The sequence below is a fragment of the Hemibagrus wyckioides genome, linkage group LG02 (genome assembly GCF_019097595.1).
Source record: "Hemibagrus wyckioides isolate EC202008001 linkage group LG02, SWU_Hwy_1.0, whole genome shotgun sequence".
Classification (NCBI taxonomy): Eukaryota; Metazoa; Chordata; class Actinopteri; order Siluriformes; family Bagridae; genus Hemibagrus; species Hemibagrus wyckioides.
In genome coordinates, this window is record NC_080711.1 from 12412010 (window position 1) to 12437035 (window position 25026).

A 25026-nucleotide genomic window follows, 5' to 3' on the forward strand; every position below is an offset into this window, starting at 1 on the left:
CTTGGATCTAGCAAATTTAAGGTTCAGGCTTCAGGATACATTTTTCATTCCCAGAAATGAGCTCTGGCCCCAGCTGCTTTACCACAAGGCAAACAGTGAACTCCAGGTTTATTCAGAATGGGTAATCAATACACAAATAGATTCAGATCTTCCACACAAAAAATGGAAAAAATAAGAAAGGTTTTCCTTACGTTAAATTTATTCTCATAAATACGTCCTTGGTGAAAATCCAGCTTGTTCTGAACAGTTAGTTGCCAATTAAGCACAGACCGAGCTCGATCTGGTCAAGCTTTGCCAGCTGGTATAATGCTGGCAGACAGGAAATAGTTTCTGCATTGCGCTATTAATGCTACTGCGAAAATAACACAAATACAATAACAAAATGTCAAATATTTATTGGTTTATTCAAGTGTGACTAATAAAATCTGATTTTAATAGGGAAGCTGGAAAATAACATACCAGCTGGGGAAGCTTGTCTTAGCCATCTGTGCTTTGGCAGCTTATAGCTGTTAAGACCATAAATAATAAAAAATAATAATAATGTACATTTGTACATATGTACAATGTACATACAAAAATGAATGAGGCTTGTCAAGGTGGACCTGTTATGGTCCTGTCATATTAAAACCCTGGTGAGAAAGGGTCATCAGTGTCTTTACCACCTTAGATGCTTTAGGAACTTTAAATTGCCCCCAAGTCGCTTAGAACTTTTTACAAATGCACCAGTAAGAGCATGCACTGTGGAAGGAACACAGCCTGATTTGGGAACAGCACCAAGCAGTATAGGTGGCTCTCCAGACTGTAGTGCAGTTAGTAATGTTGAGCACACTATGAGAACCTAGCTCCTTGGCCTGCATTTTAACTACAGCAAGCGCTGCTGGACCAAGGCCAGGAAGATTGCGATAGACCTCAGCCATCCGAACAATAGACTGTTCTCTCTGTTGCAGTCAGGGGAGCATTTCCTGTCCCTGAAGGCCAACATGGAGAGAAAGAGCTTATTCCACCAGGCCATTCTGACCTTCAACCTGGACAACAATTAGAACTTGGACATTTCTGGACTTTTCTACTGCCTTATCTGGACTTTAGCATATTTTGCACTAAATTGCTTATAATAAATTATTTATAATAGTCATATTATTTCTATATAAATCCTATTTTATTGTAATTTTATTCTTAGTCTATTTCGATTCTATTATAATTCTTTTTTATGATGTGTACAGTTGAAAAAAATATCACTGTATGTCATACTGTGTATGGTTGTGTATAATGTATAAAATCTGAATTTTATTTTGAATGTGGGATGGGTGCATGGGTGAATATGGTCATGGCACAGTGGGTAGCATTGCTGCTTGACAGATCCAGGGTCCCGGGTTTGCATGTATGAGAGTATGTGTGAGAGTATGTGTACATGGTCCCCTGCAATGGAGTGAGTGAGTGAGTGAGTGAGTGAGTGATATTTGCAATGCACCTCTCAGGCACCAGAGGAGTCTAAAATCACAAACTTCTCTTTTAAGAGTGGTGGTGAAAAGTAACCTTTTAACCTCTGGCTGATCAGAAACAAATGCACAAATGTTTGTCACACACACACAACAGAGCATAATGAATCTCAGCCTGACCTCCCAAAATAACAGTAGAGCCCTTTGAAATTGTAGAAATGATGTGAATTCCCATAAATTCAAAGTCTAAGAAAGGTTTGATTCTGTGTGAAATGTGAGACTCCTCTTTTGACCAGACTCATAAAGGTGGTGTCAATTAACAGATGAGTGCATCAATGATATTACTGTAAACTTTTATTAGAAAACATTGCAGTATCATTCTTAAACCAACATAAGCTCATGGTAGCAAAGAATTATAATAAACCTATTTATATAATTATATTAAAAACATATATATATTATTTACAGCAGCAACTTTAGAAAACATAGAAACCCCATTATATTTGTAAGACCCTTTTGGCACTATAAAATGTTAAAGTTATATAAAGTATTTTACATTTCTATCCAAAAAACAATAAAGAGTAATTATAGACAAGGCTCATATATCAATATAAATCCCAAATCATACTCCTGGTAACAGCAACTCAATGTGGAGTTTTAGGGAAAGAGAAAATACCCTTATTTTTTTCAGCCTCCTAAGGAAGTCAGATATGTTGAACATCTATTTAATATCAAATTTTATTTGATTAAGGCTCTTTTCTTGTCCTTTGAATTGAACAATGCGCCGTACATCTTCCTCCAAACTATGGAGCTTATTCATGTGTTCATTAACGTTCTCCTCCATCCACTCATCCACAGTGTCTGCGTAGTAAATAGTCATCATCTCTCTCCTAAATTTCTCCATAAAGGGATCCCACTCTTGCAGCACTCTAACATGAACAAACAGGAGAGAATTGACCTGGTCAGAATTCTAATATAATAACAACAACTGATAAACTGGTTTTGTTGTCTGTTCACTGGCAGGTGAGCTGATGGTGGTTTTTTAAGATATTTTAGGGTTAAATCTGTATGTCATATTATTTTAAATGTGAAGGTTAAAAGAGGTGACAAGGCTGAGGAAGTACGATATACAGTAGCTGTACAAAAAATGTCAATTCTTTATAGATTTCTATTGTGAGCTAAACTTATGTTGTTCTGTCGCTCATCTAAGACTCAAAGCTGCATCAGCTCTTAAGCTAGACTCAAAAAAGGGAAAAAAGTAACAAATAGTCAGACACTTTTAATCAAGTATTAAAAACTGTGAAGTTAAACAAACTTACTTGGTCAGTGCACCCTTAAAATATCCAATATTCCGGGGATTGGCAAAGTTGTATTTTCTCTGGTAAGACCCGAATGATCCTCTCACATAACTGTGAATGGAATCAAACATATACACAACAAATGGAAAAACTATACTGATTGATTTACTAAAGGTTTTAACCCAAAAAGATATCAAATGTTAAAGTTTTACAAAGGCACTCACTAGTTTTGAGATATTTGTTGAACAGATTTCTGAAGTTCATTGTGGATTTTTTCAACCATGTTATAAATGTTAGCACCTGGAAATGCTGCATTACCTTTACTGTAGGAAAGAAAAGAAGGAAATCACAGGCAAGTGTAATCAGTATTATGTAATTTATAATATCATTCCTACTAAAAACTTATATATAGAAAAAAAGAGAACAATGTTTTATACCAGCTATTAGCATTGAGGTCAATTTTGCAGCCCAAAAGTTTTTCTACTTCATTTTCAGCTGCTTGATTAAATTGACCTGTGTGAAATCATAGACAATATGAGTCAAGAGTTGACTACAGGTGCTATTCTATTCTTTCACTTATTTTGCTTCGCAGTACTCACCATATTTTAGAGTCTCTAGACAGGTGGCCAGAGAGGGGATAGCCACAGGAAGCAGTTCACATAGCACTGTGTGATGCTCGTATCTAAAACATTTAGATTCCTTAGAGCAGACGCAGTGATTTAAATTTTTCTTACAAATACTGATGTTAAAGGTTACATATGTATTAATTAAAGAAAAAAACATGCTGTTTAAAGATATACTGCTGCTGTTTTCACCTCATTGACCCCCCCCCCCTCCCTCCCCCCACCCCTTTCTGAATATTGTGTTGGTCCCCCTTTTGCTGCCAAAACAGCCCTGACCAGTCGAAGCATGGACTCCACTAGATCCCTCAAAGTGTGCTGTGGTATCTGCCACCAAAATCTTAGCAGCAGATCCTTTAAGTCCTGTAAGCTGCGAGGTGGGGATTTTATGGGACTTAAAAGACTTAAAGGGCACTTTTGATAGATACTGACCACTGCAGACCGGGAACACCCCACAAGAGCTGCAGTTTTGGAGATGCTGTGATCCAGTCGTCTAGCCATCACAATTTGGCCCTTGTCAAACTCGCTCAAATCCTTACGCTTGCCCATTTTTCCTGCTTCTAACACATCAACTTTGAGGACAAAATGCTCACTTGCTGCCTAATATATCCCACCCACTAACAGGTGCCATGATGAGGAGATCATCAGTGTTATTCACTTCACTGCTAATAATGTTATGCCTGATCGGTGTAGGTACGCTTCGTTGTTGTAAAACGTTCATGAAACAACTTAGTTTTTATTATCATTCAAATTATTGTTCCAATAAATAACCATTCCTTAATCTCATGATTTTTGTCACACCAGGGAGCTCAAGCCGGATGCAAGTGCAGAGTTTTATTTACAGTGGAAAATGAAACAAATGCTGATAAATAAACCGGAGAGTCAAAACATAAGTGCTAAGAACAAGGACATGGCTGAGAAAACACAAAAACTGGAACAAAGCAATAAACACACAATAGCATAGACAGCTGCAAGAAAAAGACATGGTGAGACAGTGGGGTTAACTAAGGTGACTAAACACAAAACAGACGAGTATAATCCTGACACATCGTGCCAACAACCAGTAACAAGATAGTGGCCGAGACAAGAGATCACAAAAACACATATGGAAACGTAAACAAAAACAACAGAAACAGAGTTCAAACGCTATGTGCAGGGTTGCCCTTTGGTGGTCTGGCAGGGATGTGTCCCAAATATCCCCCAAGATTCTCAATATGAAGCGTACGCTAATCTGTCCTTAACTCTTTCCTGTGGAAGAAACCTAGACCATTACGTAGCACAGACTCCTTCCATAAACCTTAAGTGAACATTAATTATTAGCCATAGTTAATTGTGGAACTTATTCAAGCCCCTGTAAATGAGCTGATACTATAGAAGCAATAACATAAGAATGTACACTATTAAAATAAAACTTGCTGAGTTGCTGTTTTCTGACCCATGCTATTAGAGAAAATTTATCAACTACTTCCAGCTGATCAGATTTGAGAATTCAGTGGAATAAAGGCTTTATAATTATACACTAGCAAGCTACATACAGTGAAGCGGTCATCTCAAACCGCAACAACTGGGCAGAATCAAATAATTATACAAACCTTTGCCAGCCTGTTAAAGCAATGCCATCTAATTTTATAGAGGGGTATTTATGCATGATGGCCATGACTTTAAGCCAGGCTAGGTGATTCTCTAAGTGTTGATGAATCGGTGTCCATCTCTGGTCATTGCCTGAAGCTCCTTTAAATGCACTTGCAAACCAGACATTATGGAATCCAGCCGTTTGGTAGTTAGATAGTAGTTGTCCTATAAATGAATAATTTTTTTTTTGTCATTCAACTGATGGCTTTTTAAAAATAGCCCATCATATCTACATTTAATTATATTTAGGTCTTACCTATCTGAGTCAAATTCATTTTTGCATTATAATTCCACATCACAGGGGTTGCAAGATTCGGCAAACCAGATTCTACAAAAACAAAATGTTATTTTTTTCACAAATAAAAAAATAAGACAGACCTAAATAATTGAGAGGGTGATACGGTTGGCAGTAAACATTAAATTATTAATGTATGGCGATAGTATTTAATTTATCTTTCTGTTCACATTGCAGTTAAGACTGAAATACAGTTTCCACACATTAAGACCATTTTTCAGAATTTTCTAACTGGAGAAATTATCTTGACTGTGCTGTTATGTTTGTAAGTTTTCATGCCATACCTTTGACTAAGGTGTCATTGATCTTCCTGAGCATATCTTCCCAAAATATAGGTTTGATTCCAGGACTCAGTTCGGTCAAGAACTGGCAAACCTTCATCACGTGGCTAAGGAAGAGTTCTCCTACACTCTTTTGGTTTTGCTTCATCCAGTTTTTTGAGTCCTCACTCTCGCCAAGGCCGTAAACCTGAACGTTCAGTGCAAATAATGCCACATTTTTTATTCAGCAAATATCTAATAATCAACTGACTGTTTAGAAGTTGCAAAGTTAGGTCAAACCTCATCCGCTCCAATATGAAACCAACGTGTTTTGGGGTGCTTCTTCAGGACCTGAGTTAGCATTTCTTCAACCAGGTTTAAGCTACCAGGATGCAGAGGGTTCAGGCTGTTTGGAAAGTCGGGCTCTTCTCTCAAGTCAAAAAATTGTCCATGTTTCAGCACAAACTACACAAGAGAAGAAGCAGAAATCGTTTATAATCTTTCTTCCTTGTAATCCATTGGGATTAGAACATTTGATTGCTTTTTGTTAAACATTCAAGAAAATTAAGATAACAAAATAAAGGTGTGCAAGGGTCAAAATCCCACTCCCACAATTCCCAAAGAAATTCTGAACAATCCCATTCTTTCTAGTAGTTAATTTTCACTACACCTAATGTTTTCTAATGAACCTAGCAGGTTCATTAGAATTTACACATGTGAGCGAGCAATCCGCCTGTTCCTATGAAATTTTTCTTGGGTCCTGCAGGTTCCCCATCCCAATGCATATCTCCACAATCGGTCAGATCTGCTGTAGTAAAAATATTTGCAATGCTAAGAATTATCAGAGCTCTGTCTTCACTTACCTCTAGATGTCCGAATACCTGCACCAGTGGTATAATCTCAAGATTGTAGAGGCTGGCCAGTCTCTTAAATTCTTCTATGTCATCCGCACTGTATCAGATAGTCAGAATCAGGATATCTTTTTATTCACCATTTCTTTCGTCTTATTGACAGACATTCGATCACGCACAAATTAGATGAGTAGAATAAAAAGGCATATAAATGAACAGAGATAATAATAACAAGAAGGATATCTACTTTAGTTTGAATGCATGTGTAAGTGTGCTGTTAAGTAAAGAGGGCAAATGAAACAGAGTTGAATCAGTGGCATCAATAAATTTGGGATATGAAATATTTTCCAGTTCCAAACGCTTGTTCTTCGATGGTTAACACAACATACACAGCGCAGCTAATTATATGTATTGTTTTGATTAGTACAGTGTAATTAATGTGCAAAGTCACATTCAATGTCAAATAATAACTGTAATAAATTATAAGATATATAGTGGTGTAATATGATATAGCGGTGTTCAAAACTATGTTGAGAATCAGGATTAACCAATCGAGATTAAGCATTTTTCCCATTTCCATTTGAAAAGAAACTAGTTCTTAACATTATTGATATGAAGAGATTGTCTTAAATTAGATTGTTCTTTAAATGATTATATTCACATTTACGGCATTTGACAGACGACAATTTATCTCATTTTTATACAACTGAGCATTTTTATCCAAATGATGTCACGAAGGCCCCACCCTTATCAATTTAATTGCACAAATCACACAGTGTTTTTTATTTACTATATTCATCCCCCTCCAAAGAACAATTCCTGGCTATACCACTGGGCCGAATCATATTTTCCTAATAATGATCCAGTATGAGATATTCAAATCATCATTGGTAACTTTTAAAGTGCAGAAAAGCAAGCTCACCTGTACGAATAAGGTGACCTGAGTACTTCAAGCTCCCCTTCATAAGGAAACATATCCTCATACTCCACCAAGATCCCATTAGCACCAAGACTGGAGATTAGTGGAAACAGCTGCAATAGATGGAAGCCGCAAAGTTACTTAAGTCTACTTAACAGAATTGCAACATTTCTGAGTTGTAAAAATGCTCCCTCACCTCCTGAAAATAACTGACTTTGGGTGCAGCACCTTTAAGATCTAAGTGCACTACACGGAGAGGGCCTTTGCGCGAACTCACTGGGACTTTTACTGTGCTGATTACTTTTGGCTTTGTTTGAATGATATTTGTCTGGTTATTTGGCTTCTTCGTATCTGTTTGTAGGCTTGGTTTCACATGTAACTTTGTGGGTCCACCTTTATCTGTACTCCAGAATCGACCTGGGACATGGACACGCGCTTGTGAAATAATATTGCTTGTGAAGTCTCCAATTTCTGTTCCTTGGCTGTAAACAGATGATCAAAATAGCAAACATTGTTAAAACCAAAAGCACAAAGAATCATGATCAGATCAGCGCTGGTAGAGAAACACTGCAGAGAATTTTAAAGAGAGTTGAATGAATAAATTGAGATAAAACTGACATAACGTATCAAAGAGCTCAGAAAGCGACTAAGCCAGTTAAGCCAGATAAGATCAAAAAGTGAGTAAGCCATTATTTGGCTGTTGGTCAATCTATTAAAAGATGAATGTGTGTCATTATTTTGACTGTATTCTTAATTCCAGATTAATACACTCACCTGAAATATAGCTTTGCTGCAGCAAGTACAGCCAGGCAGGCCACCACCAGCCTTAGGACCTTCTTACACTCCATGAACCTGTTTCAGAAACATACCCCAAAACACATGAAATAACAATGCACAAATATAGCTGCAAGCAGCAATGACAGGCCCTCGCACTATGGGCCATCACTACATGGTGCCATCGCCTTAAAAGGGCAAATAAAAGGGGAAATACCAAAAGGACAAGAGTGACAATTTGGGTGTAATGAAATAGATCATAGCAATGTCCAGTGATGTCCAAAAGGACAATGACTCTCCCTTTAAACTATATTACTATATACAATATGTATATATATATATATATATATATATATATATATATATATATATATATATATATATATATATATATATATATATATATATGCATGATGATATTATGATAATATTATACTAATATAATTTACATCATACTATTTTTCTTCTCCTGAAGTGTATATACATTTTTGGTTGACTCTGTATATATAAATTGTGAAAATGAAGCCATATTGTAAAGAAATTAAAGTAAAGGGGAAAGAGCCTCTCGTGGACATAGTCTAGTACTGCAGGAGTCAGGTCAAAACCATGTCCAGTCAATGGACTGATAAATGTAAAAATTTGTTGTGAGCCATTAGAGCGTCACAAAATCATGAAACTAAGCAGAATTACTCATAACCAGTTGTTCTTTCTATGTGAAAAGTTTTGAAACATTAGGGCTTTCCACTGTTAAGATATAAGAACTTTTTTTTTCTATTATGTCCTCACAATAGCAACATCACTCAAAATATCAAAAATTCCTTCACAGTTTCACATCAGCCATGTCCTGACATTATCCTGACTGATTTTCAACTAAATCAGGTGAAAGTAAGGGAAAACATTAGAGATTTCTAAAAGTGACACACTTCCTGCTGCCAGTTGGTGGCGCTATGACTGACACTCACAGTAGTCATGTCCGTGTGATCAGCTTTCTTCGCTTAACATAAAGTTGAGGTTTGATGTACATGACACAATACACACCGAAGTTATTAGCCACTTCCTGTTTCCTTTTATTCGCCATAAGTTTAAGGGCTCCTCACGGCTGAACCATTTGAGATATCAGGAATCCCTTAGAAATTTTAGATCCTCAATGTCTTCAGATCATATTGGACCCTGTTTGGTCAAAATCATACAAATCCCCTAGGAGGAGTATATCAAATTCCATTGGGTGCATTTTTCAAACATCCCAAAATAACTGACTTCCTGTTAAGCAGATCCCATGACAGGTGGATGAACGTCATTTAGCTCAGTGAGAACTAAATGTATACCGGCTCTCATCCATATATGTCCAAGTGAATATGAGCTGTGCAGCTTTATTTCTGACAAAGTTCCAGGGGGCACTGTGACAGCCCTGTGCCACGCCCGGTGACCAGCCACACTGGCCTTTCTCATAAACATTTACACTCTCTATGGGAAATATTTTGGAACATTAGGCCTTTCCACTCATAAGATATGAGAAGATTCATTTTCTTCTATTATGTTCTCATGTAAATCGTCGCCATAGTAACACGATTCAAGGTATCAAAAATTCCTTTACCATTTCACATCAGCCATGTCTTGACATTATCCTGACTGATTTTGAACCAAATCAGGTGAAAGTAAGGGAGAAAATATTAGAGATTTCAAAAAGTGACACACTTCCTGCTGCCAGTTGGTGGCGCTATGACCGAGACTCACAGTTGTCATATCAGTGTGATCAGCTTTCAATGCTTAATATAATTCTAAGGTTTCATGTAGATCACTTAATGTACACAGAAGTTATTAGCCACTTCCTGTTTCGTTTTATTCGCCATAAGTTTAAGGGCTTCTCACGGCTGAACTGTTTGAGAAATCAAAAATCCCTTCCCAATTTTGCATTATCAATGTCTTGAGATCATTTAAGCCTGGGTTTGGTGGCGGTTGTATCAAGTTCCTAGAAGGAGTATTTCAAATTCCATTGGGTGCGTTTTGCAAACAACTCAGAATAACTCACTTCCTGTGGATTAGACTTAATGACATGCGGTATGAAAGTTCATGGATACGTGCAAGTGTGTATCAGCTATGCAGCAAGATGTTCGAGGGGGCGCGGATTTCAACCTGGCTGCTGATTTTCAAGAGTTTTTGAGCATGTTAAGGGGTCCAAAATGCCCCGAAAGGTTGGAAAAAAAATTAAAAAACAAAACATAAATTCTAACGAAAACAATAGGGCTTCCGCACCTACGGTGCAAGGCCTCTGGCCTTGCTCCTTCGGTGCTCGGGCCCTAATAAGCACACAATGACTGTACAACAATAACACTTTCTCTTATACATCGCTGATAGATTATCAAGACATTACATGTAATTCACAACTACAACATATGTTAATGACTAAATTATTACATACAAAAAAATGGTGAACATTATTTTTTTTAAAGCCAAGCATCTTTAAGGTATAAAATGTCCCAGTCCAAGAAGCATCACAGCACCGTGACAGGTCTGAGAAACCATAAACCTGTGAAGCATTCTACCGTAAACAGATGTGACAGATGAGAAGGCTTGGAAAATCACCATGTGTTTGTTTACCATTAAAGAGAGAAACCTAGCAAAGCAGCCCCAATTATGAACCAGTTTAACTACACACACCCTTTGCAAATCTGAATGCCATTTCAGGCAAGGGATGTAATTAAACACATTCATTTATAAGTGTTCATACATCTATATGCAGCCAAGAACACAGTGTACATTATACTGACCTGACTAAGTGATATTTATGCAAATTTATTAAATACACTTTTGTAAATAACAGCTTGGCTAGATTTGAATCTTTGTGCCTATAGATCTATCTCTGCCCTTGTGTCACTCTGATTTAAAAGGTTCACTTTATTTTGAGAATTGTCTTTTTGGCATGAATAACTTAGAAATAGACTTTTTAATGTATCATCAGCGCTGAACCCCATTTACCACAATGCATCCAAGGCAACAAATATGGACACCCTGCAAGTTCACAGTCACCTGATTACTGAATGCACTTGGATGAACTCACTTCCACACACAATACAAGCAACTTCACTATTTACAGCCTTTAGTCCATCTTCGTTATTTCTTCATAGGTTTTTCGAATTCAGCATTGTGGCTTGGATTTGTTTGCTATTAATAGCTCTTAAATAAAAGCATACTCTGTGATTATCATGAATTTAATACCAAGAAACATCACCTTTCCCAGTTTAAAGAAAAAATATAATCCATGTCTTTCAACATCAAAATATCAGTGCACATTTGTTTTGCACTCTGCTCTTGAAGGTCTATAGGTTAACTATTAATCTAGTTCATAGTGTTATTTACTTTGAGATATGAGGGGGACAGAAGATCCCTGTATTGCTAGCAGTATAAATGGTCTCTGGGATTGTACCTTCAAGTGTACACCTGTTGTACTTCCAGGATGTAAATACCTTTTAGGTACATGTAGTGTAATTTTAAAGCTTTACCCTAAAAAACTAATTTGGGTCTAAAAGTAGATTAAATCCATGTTTCCAAATGAAAAATTGTTTGAACATTTTTTTTTACTTCTGTATTGTATTCTGGTTTATGTAAAAGAATTTCTTCAATGCTTCACTGTTAACAATGTGATATGTCTTTTATTCAAGAGCTTAATGCAAAGCTATACTTGCATCTGTATTTGTTTAGTGGTCTAAAAATTTGTATATGTTTTTGCATTTGGTTTCAGCTCTGAGGTTTTGTTTTTTGTTTTTTTCTTAATGCAAACCCTATCATACTATCCTGGAAACACTGGACAACAATTTGGGCCAAATTTATTTATCATTCACAAATTCTAAAAAGAAAATCTATTTTTATTTAATCTTTCCCAAATTATAATTAAACTCTTATTTACAGACAATAACCATGTAATAATATTCAGTCAGGTTCTTACCTGTATTCAGATTTGCTTAGGATGCATTACTGGATGAACTCTGGATAATTCTATTCGGTTATAACCATACTATAAATAAAGTAGTGTTTAATACTCTAAAAGTCTCAAAGGAAATAACATTTCTCTTTCATTTTTTCATTTACATTTTGTAATTACTCTTTAACCTTCCTCCCCCTCTTAGCTCAGGATAAATAACAAATTCATCTCATGAACCTCAGACACACAGTGGTTATGGAATAGTTAACATCTTCCAATCAACTATTTTTAAAAATATATTTAAAGTAGCTGAACCACATGCAGGCGAATATGTGTGCAATTAAATTTATGTTTACAATGTACAGAGAAACATGTCAGAGGTTCCATCTTAAAGTCAATCTCAATAGTCAATAATTCATAAAGAATACTTACTTTCTTAATGCCATTGAAAGTCGTTTCTTTCGACTCAGCTAATGATGGTTTTACATCCCCAGCACCCATGTGCAACAATGTGGAAAAAAAAGAAACGTCTGCGCCTTTTTAAATACATTGTCACGCCCAGGTGACTTCTGCATCATGGGTAACTATAAGAAATTCTTCTTCAATTAACTGCCTTAAGGAAAATCTTCTTCAGTACTCACCGCATCTGTGTGTGTGAGTAAAAAAATAAAAAAGAATAAAAAACAGGCTGAGCAAGTCAAACTGGTTTGCCTTTCTGGTTGGCTTTCAGGTAGAAAGCGATTTCCCAGCTTTTTAATTACTTGAGTAAAACGCTCAATACATTTTTAAAGTTAGAGCCAATCATTCTGAAACTGAAATTTCCTTTTTCTGGCACCTACATGGTCAATCAGTTTCAGAAGCTCAGCCCGTGTTATAGCAGCTAATTCCTGGTCAGACTAAAGCCACACCCACACATACAGAGATTGTCACCGGTTGTCATTCCTCCTACTGGTTGCCAGAATTAAAAACCACATACATTGTGTGTGGCAGAACAACTACTTCAATCACAACAATCACACTGTCTTCATGCTCGACTATCTTCGTGTTCATCGGTAGTCGCCTCACACAGTTGCACAATATTTGCATGAAGTGAGAATGTACGTCATTCTAGGTACCAGCAGTCACTGTCCCTCATGTTGCCAGATATTTACCAGCTCCCATTAAAAAAATTAATGGTTTCTGGTCGATGTATGTGTAAACGAAGCATACGCTGGAATTTCAGCACAGAAGTCATTTGCCAGGTGCCCTTATCCAGAGTGACCTTCATTCCATTTGTACAACTCAGCAGTTCAGAGTTAAAAGCCTTGCACAAGGGTTCAGGACTAGCAGCTTGGCAGAGGTGGGATTTAAACACCAAGTCCTCACTGTACTGAGTTACTAGTACTTATTGGTGCTTCGGCCTAAATTATTTAGGTTGTCCTAAGGGTTGGTGTGGGATAGTGAGGGCATATCTTGGATTCAGATTAAAGAAAGAACCCACATTTAATTCAAGATTCATTAATTAATTCTTACGTTTATGATTAATGTACACTCCCCTAAGAAGGTATTGGAACATTGAAGACTGAAAACATTTGGGTTTGAGATCAAAACATGAATATGAGACAATGACACTACCTCCACCATCCTTGAAAATGAGCTTTTATGTTTTGGATGATGAGAAGATCCTTTCTTTTCCCCGCACTTTGGTTGTTTTATTCCAACAGTGCATTGTGATCATTTCACCCCTGCCCTGTGAATGTTGTTGGGGATGTCACTGTCTGTTGTTTTGGAGTTTTTCTTCACAGCTCTTAATGTTTCTATCATCAAAATTTTCCTTAGCTAAACTGTTTGACGTAAGGTTCAGAATAGCTTGCTTTTTACCCATAAACAGCTGTCTGATCTTCATGCTGGTTTATCCTTTTAACAACAAATACAGTGTTGACAGTTGAAAGCATGAATACACATTCAGAGCTATTAGGTTTAATCAATCAATCTAACAGGCTGGGCAACAAGAAAAACGTGTTAGCCATATGTGCTAATATTTTTGATCACGTGATAAATATGTAGGTTCAAACAATATGTCATATTTTTAAAAAAAATGTCATAGGCTCTTGAACTCACCTAGATGTAAATATCAAGAAAAAAAGGTGAAATTCATATGTCGATCTGTTGCCCCGTGTTCATCATTTGATCTTAAATGTCTTCAGTCTATAGCAAAAACAAACAAATTTTGCTTGCCGTACCAATACATTCAGAGGAAACTGTATTTAGTATGTTCACACAGCACAGCATCATGTTGCCCCATTAAAGTGATATGTATATTTTTCATTTTGGGCCGTGTTGGGTTTGTGCTGGAAAATAAGTGTTCAATGACAGGACAAAAGACTTAAAGCTGCACCAGATTCAACATGCCATTTAATTCCCAAGTGTAGGTGTGTTAGTGTTCTGTCAGTTCTGTGCTTTGTACTGTGATGGCAAGCAGACGCCTTGAGGTAAATCTGTGTTAGACCGCTGTCCAAGTAAATCAGTCTATCCATTTTATTTGTAAACCAAAGTACAACTGATTATAAGTGAAATTTTCCATTTAAGATAAAGGGCTAGGCACTATTCAGAAACATGAGACAGGAAAAAGGTCAAGACCAACTGTTTGGTAAACTGGCATAACCCAGTCAAGACTAACTCAACAGTCTCAAAACAGGCATTGGTCAAACACTACATGAGATAAGCGGATAAAACTGTTTAAGATTAAAGTTTCCACAGACAAAATGCCAGAGCAAGACTTTGCAAAGCAACACTAAGAGGATAAGGTCATTTTGGACCATCAGTGTTCTAGGAAAGTCTTGGGAGAGACTTTGTTACTTCACTGAAAAAAAACTGTTTTTGCTCAATTCAGATGCATACATCAGATCCATGTGACTGAATCAAGTTAGATTAATACAATTTCTCACATGAACAACCTGAACTCACCTGAATTGAAGATCAAACCCAGGCCAATAGTGCTCTCAGTAGTCACAGTCTGGCTTTTTACTTTACTATTCTACTACTTACAGCTTTAACCATGCTAATCTAATACTAGAATTACATTTCTCAGGAGTTCTAACATCCTTGTGAGATATAAGCATAAAATCTCTGAATGTTTTGCAGTGTCATGCGAGATATAGGAGGAGGAAAAAAACATATTAGTCAGGCATATTGCACAATGCAGTAATTATATCCATACTATGAGGCAGGGCAGACAGAAATAGTTTTTAGGGTGTGAAAATTTGACATCTACATTTGGCATCTGAGTACTGGGCCTTTAAAGGACACAATGATGTACACCCAAATAAATCAATATTGGGTGTGCTGGGAGCATTGATATTGTTACATCACAAGATCGTGTTCAGTAACAACTTCAATTAGGCCAATGATGAAGAGTGGAATATAAACAAACCTAAACCTATTTCACTGACTGGAGGTTTTAGCTTCTTCTTAATGTTATTCCACATTCCAGCACATGTAACGGAGGTAATGAGTCATAAAGGTTATTTGCAGGGAGTTGTTTATATTTCTAAAACTATTCACAACACAGTGCTCTTTAAGTAGTTGCAATTTTATAATTCATATCTAACAGGCACAGATGATTTGAACAGTTTACATTTTATAGTCTGTACAGATACACTGCTGAGAACCTGTCAGACAGTTTCATAAAAACTGTTATGGCAGAAAAATGTCACAGATTATTAGAAGTGTCTACTGCTTCCAGTGAAAATACCACAGTAATAAGGTAACTTAAATATGAGGTTCCTGTCAGGTTATGAAACGTGAAAACATGAACATGGCCAACTGCTTGAAGACAGGTCACCTAACTTCACTAAAGAAGCAGTGTTTCATTTCCCCTGAAACTTTTCGGATAAAATACACTGTTTAAACAGTGTCTCTTCAGACCATGCCACTTCTTTGCGTGAAATGTAACAGAAGAGCTAAATCCTTGAGAACTTAAATTAGGTTTTACATTATAAACCTTGGGAAATGATGTGTACGAGATATGGGACTACTAAGTGTTGTAAAGGAATCGTTTTCCAGCTCACGATTCTCAAAAATGATATGGTTAAAAGTCTGGGATGTCTAGCAAACATCTTTAAACAACTCTCATGGAAAATAAAAGTGTTCTGTGTACTGCAGTCTGTTTGCGTGCTCTTGTCTGATGGGATTTTAATGCAATGACTGTTCTAAAACTGCAGATGCAGTCAGTATACATACAAGGCAGCTGCCAGGATTGCCCTTAGTTATGTAAACTATGAAATCTGCTAAACTGCATCCCAAACCTATTAAAAGAAAATAACAATACATTGTACAACATGGTACAATGTTACACTGCTACAAAATTGACATTAAATATTGAGAATATGCTTCAAAAATAGCATTCTTACATTAAATATTTACATTCTGAGTACTGACATTCAGTACTTGGTTTTCTTTTGAAAAGTCCTCGGTGAAAATGAAATTTAACAATTAAAGAGCTTTTAACATGTTAAGATTCAGTTCATTTGAAAAAATATCATATGTTTAATAAAAAAAAAGGTGTTTGTTTGCAATTTTCTAGTTGAGGCTCTAGTTGAGATACTATGCCACACGTTGTGCATACCGACTTCATGGAAACAGCTTAGGGATATCTGAAGCAGGCATATTAGTGTGAGTAGTTCACAAAGACAATATATTGATATTTATACATTCCTGATCTATATAATGCAAAAGGCTGTTCAACTAGTTAAACAGAAGAACTGTTAATTCTACAACTGCCGTAAATCTTTTTAGCTCTTAAACCCTATAGCTCAGTAAATGCTACACAGTGTAATAATAATCTCAAAATGTGCATAGTCCTGTTTGATGTTTCCCTTTTATGTGCAATGAACCCTATTCAGAGCTGAGTCATATTTGTCTTCTTTTGTATGCATGAAACCTATTCTCCATTTACCTACTTGTTCGTAGAGGTTACTGTCCTTTGTTTCTCTCCTGACATTTCAGCAATCAAGAAAATAATAATCATAATCATAATCATAATCATCATCATCATCATAATACTTAATAAGTATTATGATGATGATTATGGTTTTTTTTATTATTATTAGTATAACAATAATAATCATCATCATCATATTTATTATTATTATTATTATTATTATCATTATTATTATTATTTTAAGAATAATAAGCGAGACGGTAATAGTGTGCTTTGCATAGCAAGCACCACTAATAATAGTAACAATAATAATAATAATATTATTATTATTATTATTATTGTTACTATTATTAAGAAGAAGAAGAAGAAGAAGAAGAAGAAGAAGAAGAAGAAAAATAAATATTAAAGAATTAAATAAATAATAAAAAGAGGTTATTTAATCTTTAATAAAAAATTACATTTAATAAAAATACACATTGTACATTAGGTCAAAATTTAGCTAATATAAACTACACTTTACATTATTTAATTGCTATTTAATTTCTATTAAAGTATGCTTTAATTTCCCCTGTGCGCCTGCGAGGGGCGGGGCTTTACCGGCCACGTGAGTGTTTGGCCTCGACCGTTTCGTGTCCCTGACTGAAGGGGGAGGAGCCTCCAGAGCTGCCCATGACCTAATGTCGTGTTCGGTCTCATTGTGTTATTATTGCATGGAAGTCATCCACTATGGCGTCGCACTTTAGCGGTGTATTACAACTAACTGATTTGGATGATTTTATTACACCGTCACAGGTAAACGCATAACAGTGCTCATGTTTTATTAGCCTTTTTCCGTGCCTCTGTTTTCAGCTAACGAAGCTAGAAGTAGCCTAGCACTGCAGTGAAGTTAGCTCTTATTGCAGTAGCTGTCAAGTGGTTAGCTAGCGCACTTACCTGTTTTTGTGAAGAGTGCAGATCGATCTCTCTCTCTCTCTCTTTCTCTCTCTCTCTCTCACTCACACACACACCTAATTATCAGTCAATACATCTGATTGGTAAGACGTTGGGCCTGTTTTCAGTAATGGTAATTAAATGCCATGTCTCATGGTCACATGCTAGATCTGTTGATCAGTGCGTCTGTCTCAGTGCCTGCTCATAAAAGAAGGTCCTATAATGTTAGTTACATTAAACTAATTAACAATAGATAATTAAATATACATAACATTTAATATAATGATATTGACCCTTTAGTAGCTTCTGCATGTGGAGTTGAAACAAATTCCAAATAATGTGTGAAACAGGAATGTGTGAAACCTGTGAAAGTGGAGAAGAAGCAGGGGCGATCTGTGGCCAAAATCAGAATTGAGGACGATGGCTCTTACTTTCAAGTTAATGAGGTTTGTGAAGACTTTTTGTTTGTTGTATTTTTTTTTAAATAAAGATTTCCTCACATTTTCCTGTCATTCCCAACCACCCGCAATGTCTTCCCTATCACACGCCATCTACCAGGGGTGAGGAAAGCCATGGTACATGATCCCAGCCTCATGCAGCATCACAGAGCAGTGCCTTTAAAGTATTATAAAGGTATTATTGTTGCAAAACAACTGAGAGTCTGTGAGAATAGAACAATAGTTGTGGTCACAACATATGTACCGGTAAATTTGAAGTCACAGAGAAAAATGCTTTAAGAGATTTTTTTGTCTCTCTTAAACACAAGGGTTACATTATCATCATCATCACTGCTACTTCACAAAACTTCTACTTCACTTCTACTTCTATTCCATGAATCACAAACTTTTTTACTACACTTGATGCAATGAATGTTTGGCAAAACATATTCACACACTTGTATAAAACTCAGTGATGCCTGACAAATTTTGCACATCTGCATATGAGTTTGTGAATTCGTGAATTCATGAGAGTTGCTCACCTGAAGAATATTGTCCACAAATACATCATGTTTTCGTGGATATTTTTCTAGAACTGGTTGCATCTGCCTTTAGGAGTCTCTCTATGAGTCACATGAAAGTTCTACACCATTCTCACTTTTGCACCACCTTTTGTCTTCTAAACAAGACTTGTGTGAAACGGAATAACAGTTGAAGTGACATATTGTCTGTAATCTTGCACCGATGAGGCTGTCTATTCAAGCATTATGATTCCCACCCGTTTCCATCAGTAGCAAAGTGAATTATGGCTCACTTGGACAAGGACTGAAAACCTCCAGTTTTTGGTAGAGCATGTTTTTGCTTGGTGCAGTATGCTAAGTACTGAAACTCTGTACAGTCTGACTCCTTGAATGGAGTTTGAGATATGGTGATATTTCTATACCTGACTGGGTCCTGTATGTTTTGAATCAGACCTGTGTTTTGTTTCTAGGATGGTCATATGCAGAAGCTAGAGAAAGCCAAGATCACTCTGAATGACTGTCTGGCTTGCAGTGGCTGCATCACATCAGCCGAGAGCATCCTGATTACTCAGCAGAGTCATGAAGAGCTATACCGTGTGCTCCGCCTCAATAAGGTATAACAATAAGGTATTGAGGTTTCTGAGAATTACTACTAAACATAGTCTAAGTCTTATCAGTACACACTTGTAGGGGACCCTGGGATTTCAAGATTTTGAGCATCTCTTGAAGGATTGTTTGAAGTTCATAAACACTCACAGAGCCTTTCTTTTATTTCCAAACGATCTCTCATCCACATTTGCTCTCTCTCCATTCACTCCCAGTCACTAGCATACAATACTAAAAGCTGTCACGGTTTCAATGATCAAATTATTGGTGGTGCTTCAGGTGGTCTCAGCTGTAAATAACAAAACCATTTTAAAGCACGTTGTTTCATGAATGATGTGCACTTACCTTATATCAACATAAGATTCTTTGCACAACATTAATGCTTAATAAAAATGCTTGTGATACTGTTGTCTTAAAGAAGTATGAGTGATGAGTGTCTCACTGTGCAGCAGAGTAGCAGCAGTGAGCAGAAGCTGGTTGTAGTGTCTGTGTCCCCGCAGTCTCGAGCATCCCTAGCAACACAGTACTCTCTGAGCAGCAGTGAGGTGGCCAGGAGGCTTACAAAGTTCTTTAAAAATCTGGGTGAGTAGTGGAAGCTGGGAACAGGTCACGTATCAGAATATTCTGTTCTGTTGTTTATAAAAAAAAAAAATAATATGATTCAAAACTTACCTTTATGCTGATATTCTGTGTGGTTGGATTTGCTTCTACTGATAAGGATGTTGTGTGTGCGATATGTCAGGTGTTCATTATGTGTTTGACACTGGCTTCAGTCGCACCTTCAGCCTGCTGGAGAGTCAGAGAGAGTTCCTCGAGAGGTTTGCTCGGAAAGAGGAGGACAAGAAAGCCTTGCCCATGCTGGCCTCTGCCTGCCCTGGTAACAAATATGTTCTTTGTCCTTAGACTCTCTATACAATATATGCAATGCTAAAAGCTCAGGATATTTTAGTGCCATGTTTGCAGATGATAGATATGGTGATCACTGTTAAGAATAAAATCTACTTTAGTAATGCTTTAACTGATTCCGAAAATTGGACCAAGTTGTTATGTCAGATGAGGGACACAAATACAGGAGATTATGAGTCTGGAAGTTTTTGTCACCTAAGAGCTGCCTACTTAGGACAAGTCCATTTGATTGATATTGCAAACAATCAACCTGAATCAGATTTTCTTGTCCAGGAAATATATCTTGCTGCGAACAGCTGAAGTTGCTGAAAAACAATGTTGCCGGTTAGGCAATGGTGAGATTCTGAGAGCCCAAATTATGCAATAAACAGTACATGTTCTGTGGGTAAAGAGTCTGCTGCAGAGTTATAATCGACCATATCTAATCTTTAAGGAATTTATATTGAACAGGCTAAATACTATGATGGTAGCTCCCGGTGCTGAGAATTAATTCTGTTATTTAATGAAACGATTGCATGAAATCTGTATGACATAATAACAATCATATTCTTTGCTTGAAGTATATTATGGTAGAAGCATCTGTGCTTTGTGAACAGGTTGGATCTGCTATGCTGAGAAAACCCATGGTGACTTCATCCTGCCTTACATCAGCACAACCCGTTCTCCACAACAGATGATGGGTTCACTGGTCAAGAGGTTCTTCGCTAGTCAGCAGGTGACACAAATATTATTCACTCCTAACGATAGAAGGCTGTTGAGATTCAGATATGCTTTGCATTTTTTTTTAAATTTTTCCCAAATCCGAATAAATAATAGACGATCATAAACTTACTGTTGCACAGGGTGTTGAACCGCAAAAGATTTACCATGTGACCGTGATGCCTTGCTATGACAAGAAACTGGAAGCTTCCAGACCTGATTTCTACCTTACAGAAGCAGAGACCAGAGAAGTGGACTGTGTCATTACATCAGGTAAGGAACACCGTAACAGAGGAGATGCTGATGGGTTATTTATTTATTTTTAAAGGCAAAAAGCTCTGTGTGTGTGATGTGAATTCATCTAATTTCCAGGAGAAGTTCTCAAGATGTTGGAAGAGGAGGGTGTGTCTCTGAGTGATATAGAGCCAGCACCTTTAGACACTATGTAAGTTTCCATCTGTAATAATAACAACCTTATAGAATTACATAGAAGAATCATTTCAGTGCTACAGCAAGCCTTTGAGGTGGAGTCGCATAACACCAAGACATGTTTTCATTAAGTGACACCCTACATGTAGTGTGTTTATGTGTGTAATGTCTGTGTGGTTGGGACTGTAGGTTCAGTAATGTGTGTGGTGAGGAGTTGTTGTGTCATGCTGGGAGTGGTTCAGGAGGATATCTTCATCATGTTTATACTCACACTGCCAAACAGCTCTTTGGAGTTGAAGTGGAGGAACTTACATACAAGACCCTCAAGTAAGTGTGCACAAATCAAGGCAAATATGAATATATAATAAACAGATTTATACTGACCAGCCAAAATATTAAAACAACCGACAGGTAAAGTGAATAACTTTTGTTACTGTGCCACCTGTTAAGGGGCAGGATACATTAAGCAGCAAGCGACCAGTCAGGTCTTCGTAGTTGATGCACTGGAAACCGAAAAAATAGTCCGAATTATAATGGCTAGATGACTGGGTAAGAGCATCTCCAAAACAATAGGTCTTATTTTACTGGTGTTCCCAGTATGCAATGGTTAGTACCTACCAAAAGTGGTCCAAGCAATGATGACTGACATCAAGGTCATGGAGGCTAGCTCGTCTGGTTCAATCCCACAGTAGTAAAATTGCTGAAAAAGTTAATATTGTTTATTTCAAAAAGGTGTCAGAACACCTGCTAGAACAGGGTCATAATGACTAAAAGCACTATGCTAAAAGATGTGTGACTATTAAACCTCTTAAGTTTTTTCTTGTTATGTAATTGTCATGTTTTCGCTGTCTTGGTTCTATCCTGTGTATTGAATCAGACTTTATGCTCTACAACAGAAACAAGGATTTCCAGGAAGTCATTCTAGAGAAAGATGGAGAAGTTCTTCTGCGCTTTGCTGCCACCTACGGCTTCAGGAACATTCAGAACCTGGTACAGAAGTTAAAGAGAGGAAAGTCACCGTACCATTTTGTAGAAGTCATGGCATGTCCGTCAGGTAAGAGTGATATGACCAGTTTTGTAAGAGATATGTAAGACTGATATTTGTAAGATGATTCACCCTGGGCCAAAACTATAAGGGGCGAATGTATAAATGTATATTACTTTAATATTGTTGATATGTTTAGGCCTGTTTTGCATTAGTACACTTTAGAGCTTTTCACACTGTGTTTACCCTGGGTTATCAACCGTTCTAAACACCACTTCTAATCCCGGGTAAAGAAACGTTTCACACCTGTAATTTGAAAACGGTGTTAGAAACCCTGCTCTGAAGCAGGGGTAGAACCGCATTTGTGATGTTAACCCCGCATTGCGGTGCTAAGTTTGTTCAGTGTGAAACGGAGCAGTATTTGTTTGTTGCTGCTGGAAGCTTGGCAACAGACAGCCAAACAGGAATTGAGGAGTGAGGCTCATGTCACATCAACTAAGTTTACTAGTGATTGTGTTCTGATATTTTTTTGACCTAATAAAGGCAAGCTGTGCACTTTTGATAATCATGTTAATGCTTAAGCAACAATTCTACAGTGATCTTGCATTAGCAAACTTGTACAAAAGCTGATGATCTAAAGATATACAACTGACCAGGACTCAAGTAAGCTAAGCAGTGATTTGTCACATTATTGTAAGTTTTGTTCAACAGAGAACAGTGTATGTCTTAACAGACCATCAAACCTTCTAATACAGATCATACAGCAAAACAGACATTGTGTCACTGTGTCCATTCTCATAGTCGGCATGATCTGTATGTGTATACAGGGTGCCTGAACGGAGGTGGTCAGCTGAAGCCTGTAGCAGATCAGTCTAACAAGGATCTGCTGCAGCAGGTGGAGGCAGCATACCGAGCAGAGCAGCTCTCTGTACCTGAAGAGGATCAGCGCGTCACTGAGCTTTACCACACATGGCTACAGAATATGGGAGAAGGGAAAGCAAGAGAGCTACTTCATACACAGTATCACACGGTGGAGAAAAGCACAAACGGACTCACCATCAAGTGGTGAAGATCTGAACGCCTGGTGTCTGAATCATCTGAAATCTATAAAGCAGAAACATGATGCATGGAACACAATCTACGGCACTGCAATTCAGGACAAGTGTTGGAGTACTGAGATCTTGTCAATCTTCTCATATCATAAAGTACAGTGTTCATGTGACGTATCTGCAAATGATCATATGCACAACAGCATAACCACTTTCACAAGCTTACAAAGGTCACTTAATTCTGTGGCTTTGTACTGTGCAACGTTATTTCATGACAGTTACTGAAATAAGACCGATGCTCCTCAAAGACATCCGTTTTGAAATGAATAAAATTGGGAATGTTGGGTAGCATTTGTTTGCTCAGAAATTGCATCATGTTGTGCATGGAAGGAAACCGAGTGTTTTCTTCTCTTGCAGTTCGCCGAGTTATTTGTCTGACTTCATTTGCCTAGACACTGAAAAAATTAAGCACTAAATTAACTCGTTATATATTAATTATTTAAGGTATAACCGAATCCATGCTTTATTGACCAATAAATTTAGTTTATTGAATCTCGTGTGGGATAAGTTCCCTGTGCCATATTGTCATTGTAAATCAAACATTCTGTTCTTATTAACTGGCAGGACGGTCACTACCAGCTGTCAGGCCACAGAGCATGAATGAAAGATCAGACCAGACCACCGGCACAGAACATGAATGAAAAACAGCAATGGATGGATTTTTTAGATTAACAAGAGTTGTGTAACAGGTTCATTTTTCCCCCCTCAAGTCTGAAGCAATTTTGAATCTTTTTCTAGACTGAACATTAATGCCAATCAGAAAGCTCATTATATCTCTGGGTAAAGTATTTCCAGTTCCCTTCTCTGCTGACTTACACATCATACAGTAAGTGAGTGATTTCTATGAACTTGAAAGACCTGCTTATTTGGAAAAATCTTTTTATATATATATATATATATATATATATATATATATAGCCAAAAGTATTCGCTCACCCATCCAAATAATCAGAATCAGTTGTTCCAATCACTTCCATGGCCACAGGTGTATAAAATCAAGCACCTAGCATGCAGACTGTTTTTACAAACATTTGTGAAAGAATGGGTCGCTCTCAGGAGCTCAGTGAATTCCAGCGTGGAACTGTGATAGGATGCCACCTGTGCAACAAATCCAGTCGTGAAATTTTCTCGCTCCTAAATATTCCACAGTCAACTGTCAGCTGTATTATAAGAACGTGGAAGTGTTTGGGAACGACAGCAACTCAGCCACGAAGTGGTAGGCCACGTAAACTGATGGAGCGGGGTCAGCGGATGCTGAGGCGCATAGTGCGAAGAGGTCGCCAACTTTCTGCAGAGTCAATCGCTACAGACCTCCAAACTTCATGTGGCCTTCAGATTAGCTCAAGAACAGTGCGCAGAGAGCTTCATGGAATGGGTTCCCATGGCCGAGCAGCTGCATCCAAGCCAGACATCACCAAGTGCAATGCAAAGCGTCGGATGCAGTGGTGTAAAGCATGCCGCCACTGGACTCTAGAGCAG

The 25026-nt window shown here is 37.3% G+C and overlaps 2 protein-coding genes across 7 annotated transcripts; one reads left to right on the forward strand and one right to left on the reverse strand.

Annotated features, from left to right (window-relative positions):
- Positions 1-1871: 1871 nt before the first annotated feature.
- Positions 1872-18003, reverse strand: zgc:113333 (beta-N-acetylhexosaminidase). Of its 4 annotated transcripts, none has more exons than XM_058414526.1 (14): positions 17859-18003; positions 8086-8163; positions 7508-7793; positions 7315-7424; positions 6405-6492; positions 5842-6006; positions 5566-5749; positions 5243-5314; positions 4947-5151; positions 3334-3416; positions 3172-3247; positions 2959-3057; positions 2756-2845; positions 1872-2365 (listed from the first exon to the last, which is right to left on the reverse strand). In XM_058414526.1, the coding sequence occupies exons 2-14, from the start codon at positions 8157-8159 to the stop codon at positions 2158-2160; spliced, it is 1740 nt and encodes a 579-aa protein (XP_058270509.1). In that variant the 5' UTR covers positions 8160-8163; positions 17859-18003; the 3' UTR covers positions 1872-2157. The 4 variants fall into 4 exon arrangements, with proteins under 4 accessions (XP_058270509.1, XP_058270518.1, XP_058270526.1 ...); XM_058414535.1 differs by lacking the exon at positions 17859-18003 and adding an exon at positions 14951-15083; XM_058414543.1 differs by lacking the exon at positions 17859-18003 and adding an exon at positions 11849-11853.
- narfl (nuclear prelamin A recognition factor-like) lies at positions 17558-23835 on the forward strand. 3 transcript variants are annotated; one of them, XM_058414554.1, is made up of 11 exons: positions 17558-17717; positions 18206-18301; positions 19284-19427; positions 19869-20001; positions 20162-20296; positions 20922-21040; positions 21168-21297; positions 21397-21469; positions 21643-21780; positions 22350-22507; positions 23266-23835. In XM_058414554.1, exons 1-11 carry the CDS (start codon positions 17652-17654, stop codon positions 23505-23507), a joined length of 1434 nt encoding a protein of 477 aa, XP_058270537.1. In that variant the 5' UTR covers positions 17558-17651; the 3' UTR covers positions 23508-23835. The 3 variants fall into 3 exon arrangements, with proteins under 3 accessions (XP_058270537.1, XP_058270545.1, XP_058270555.1); XM_058414562.1 differs by having other exon boundaries at positions 19872-20001; XM_058414572.1 differs by lacking the exon at positions 17558-17717 and having other exon boundaries at positions 19284-19440.
- The last annotated feature ends 1191 nt before the right edge of the window (positions 23836-25026 follow it).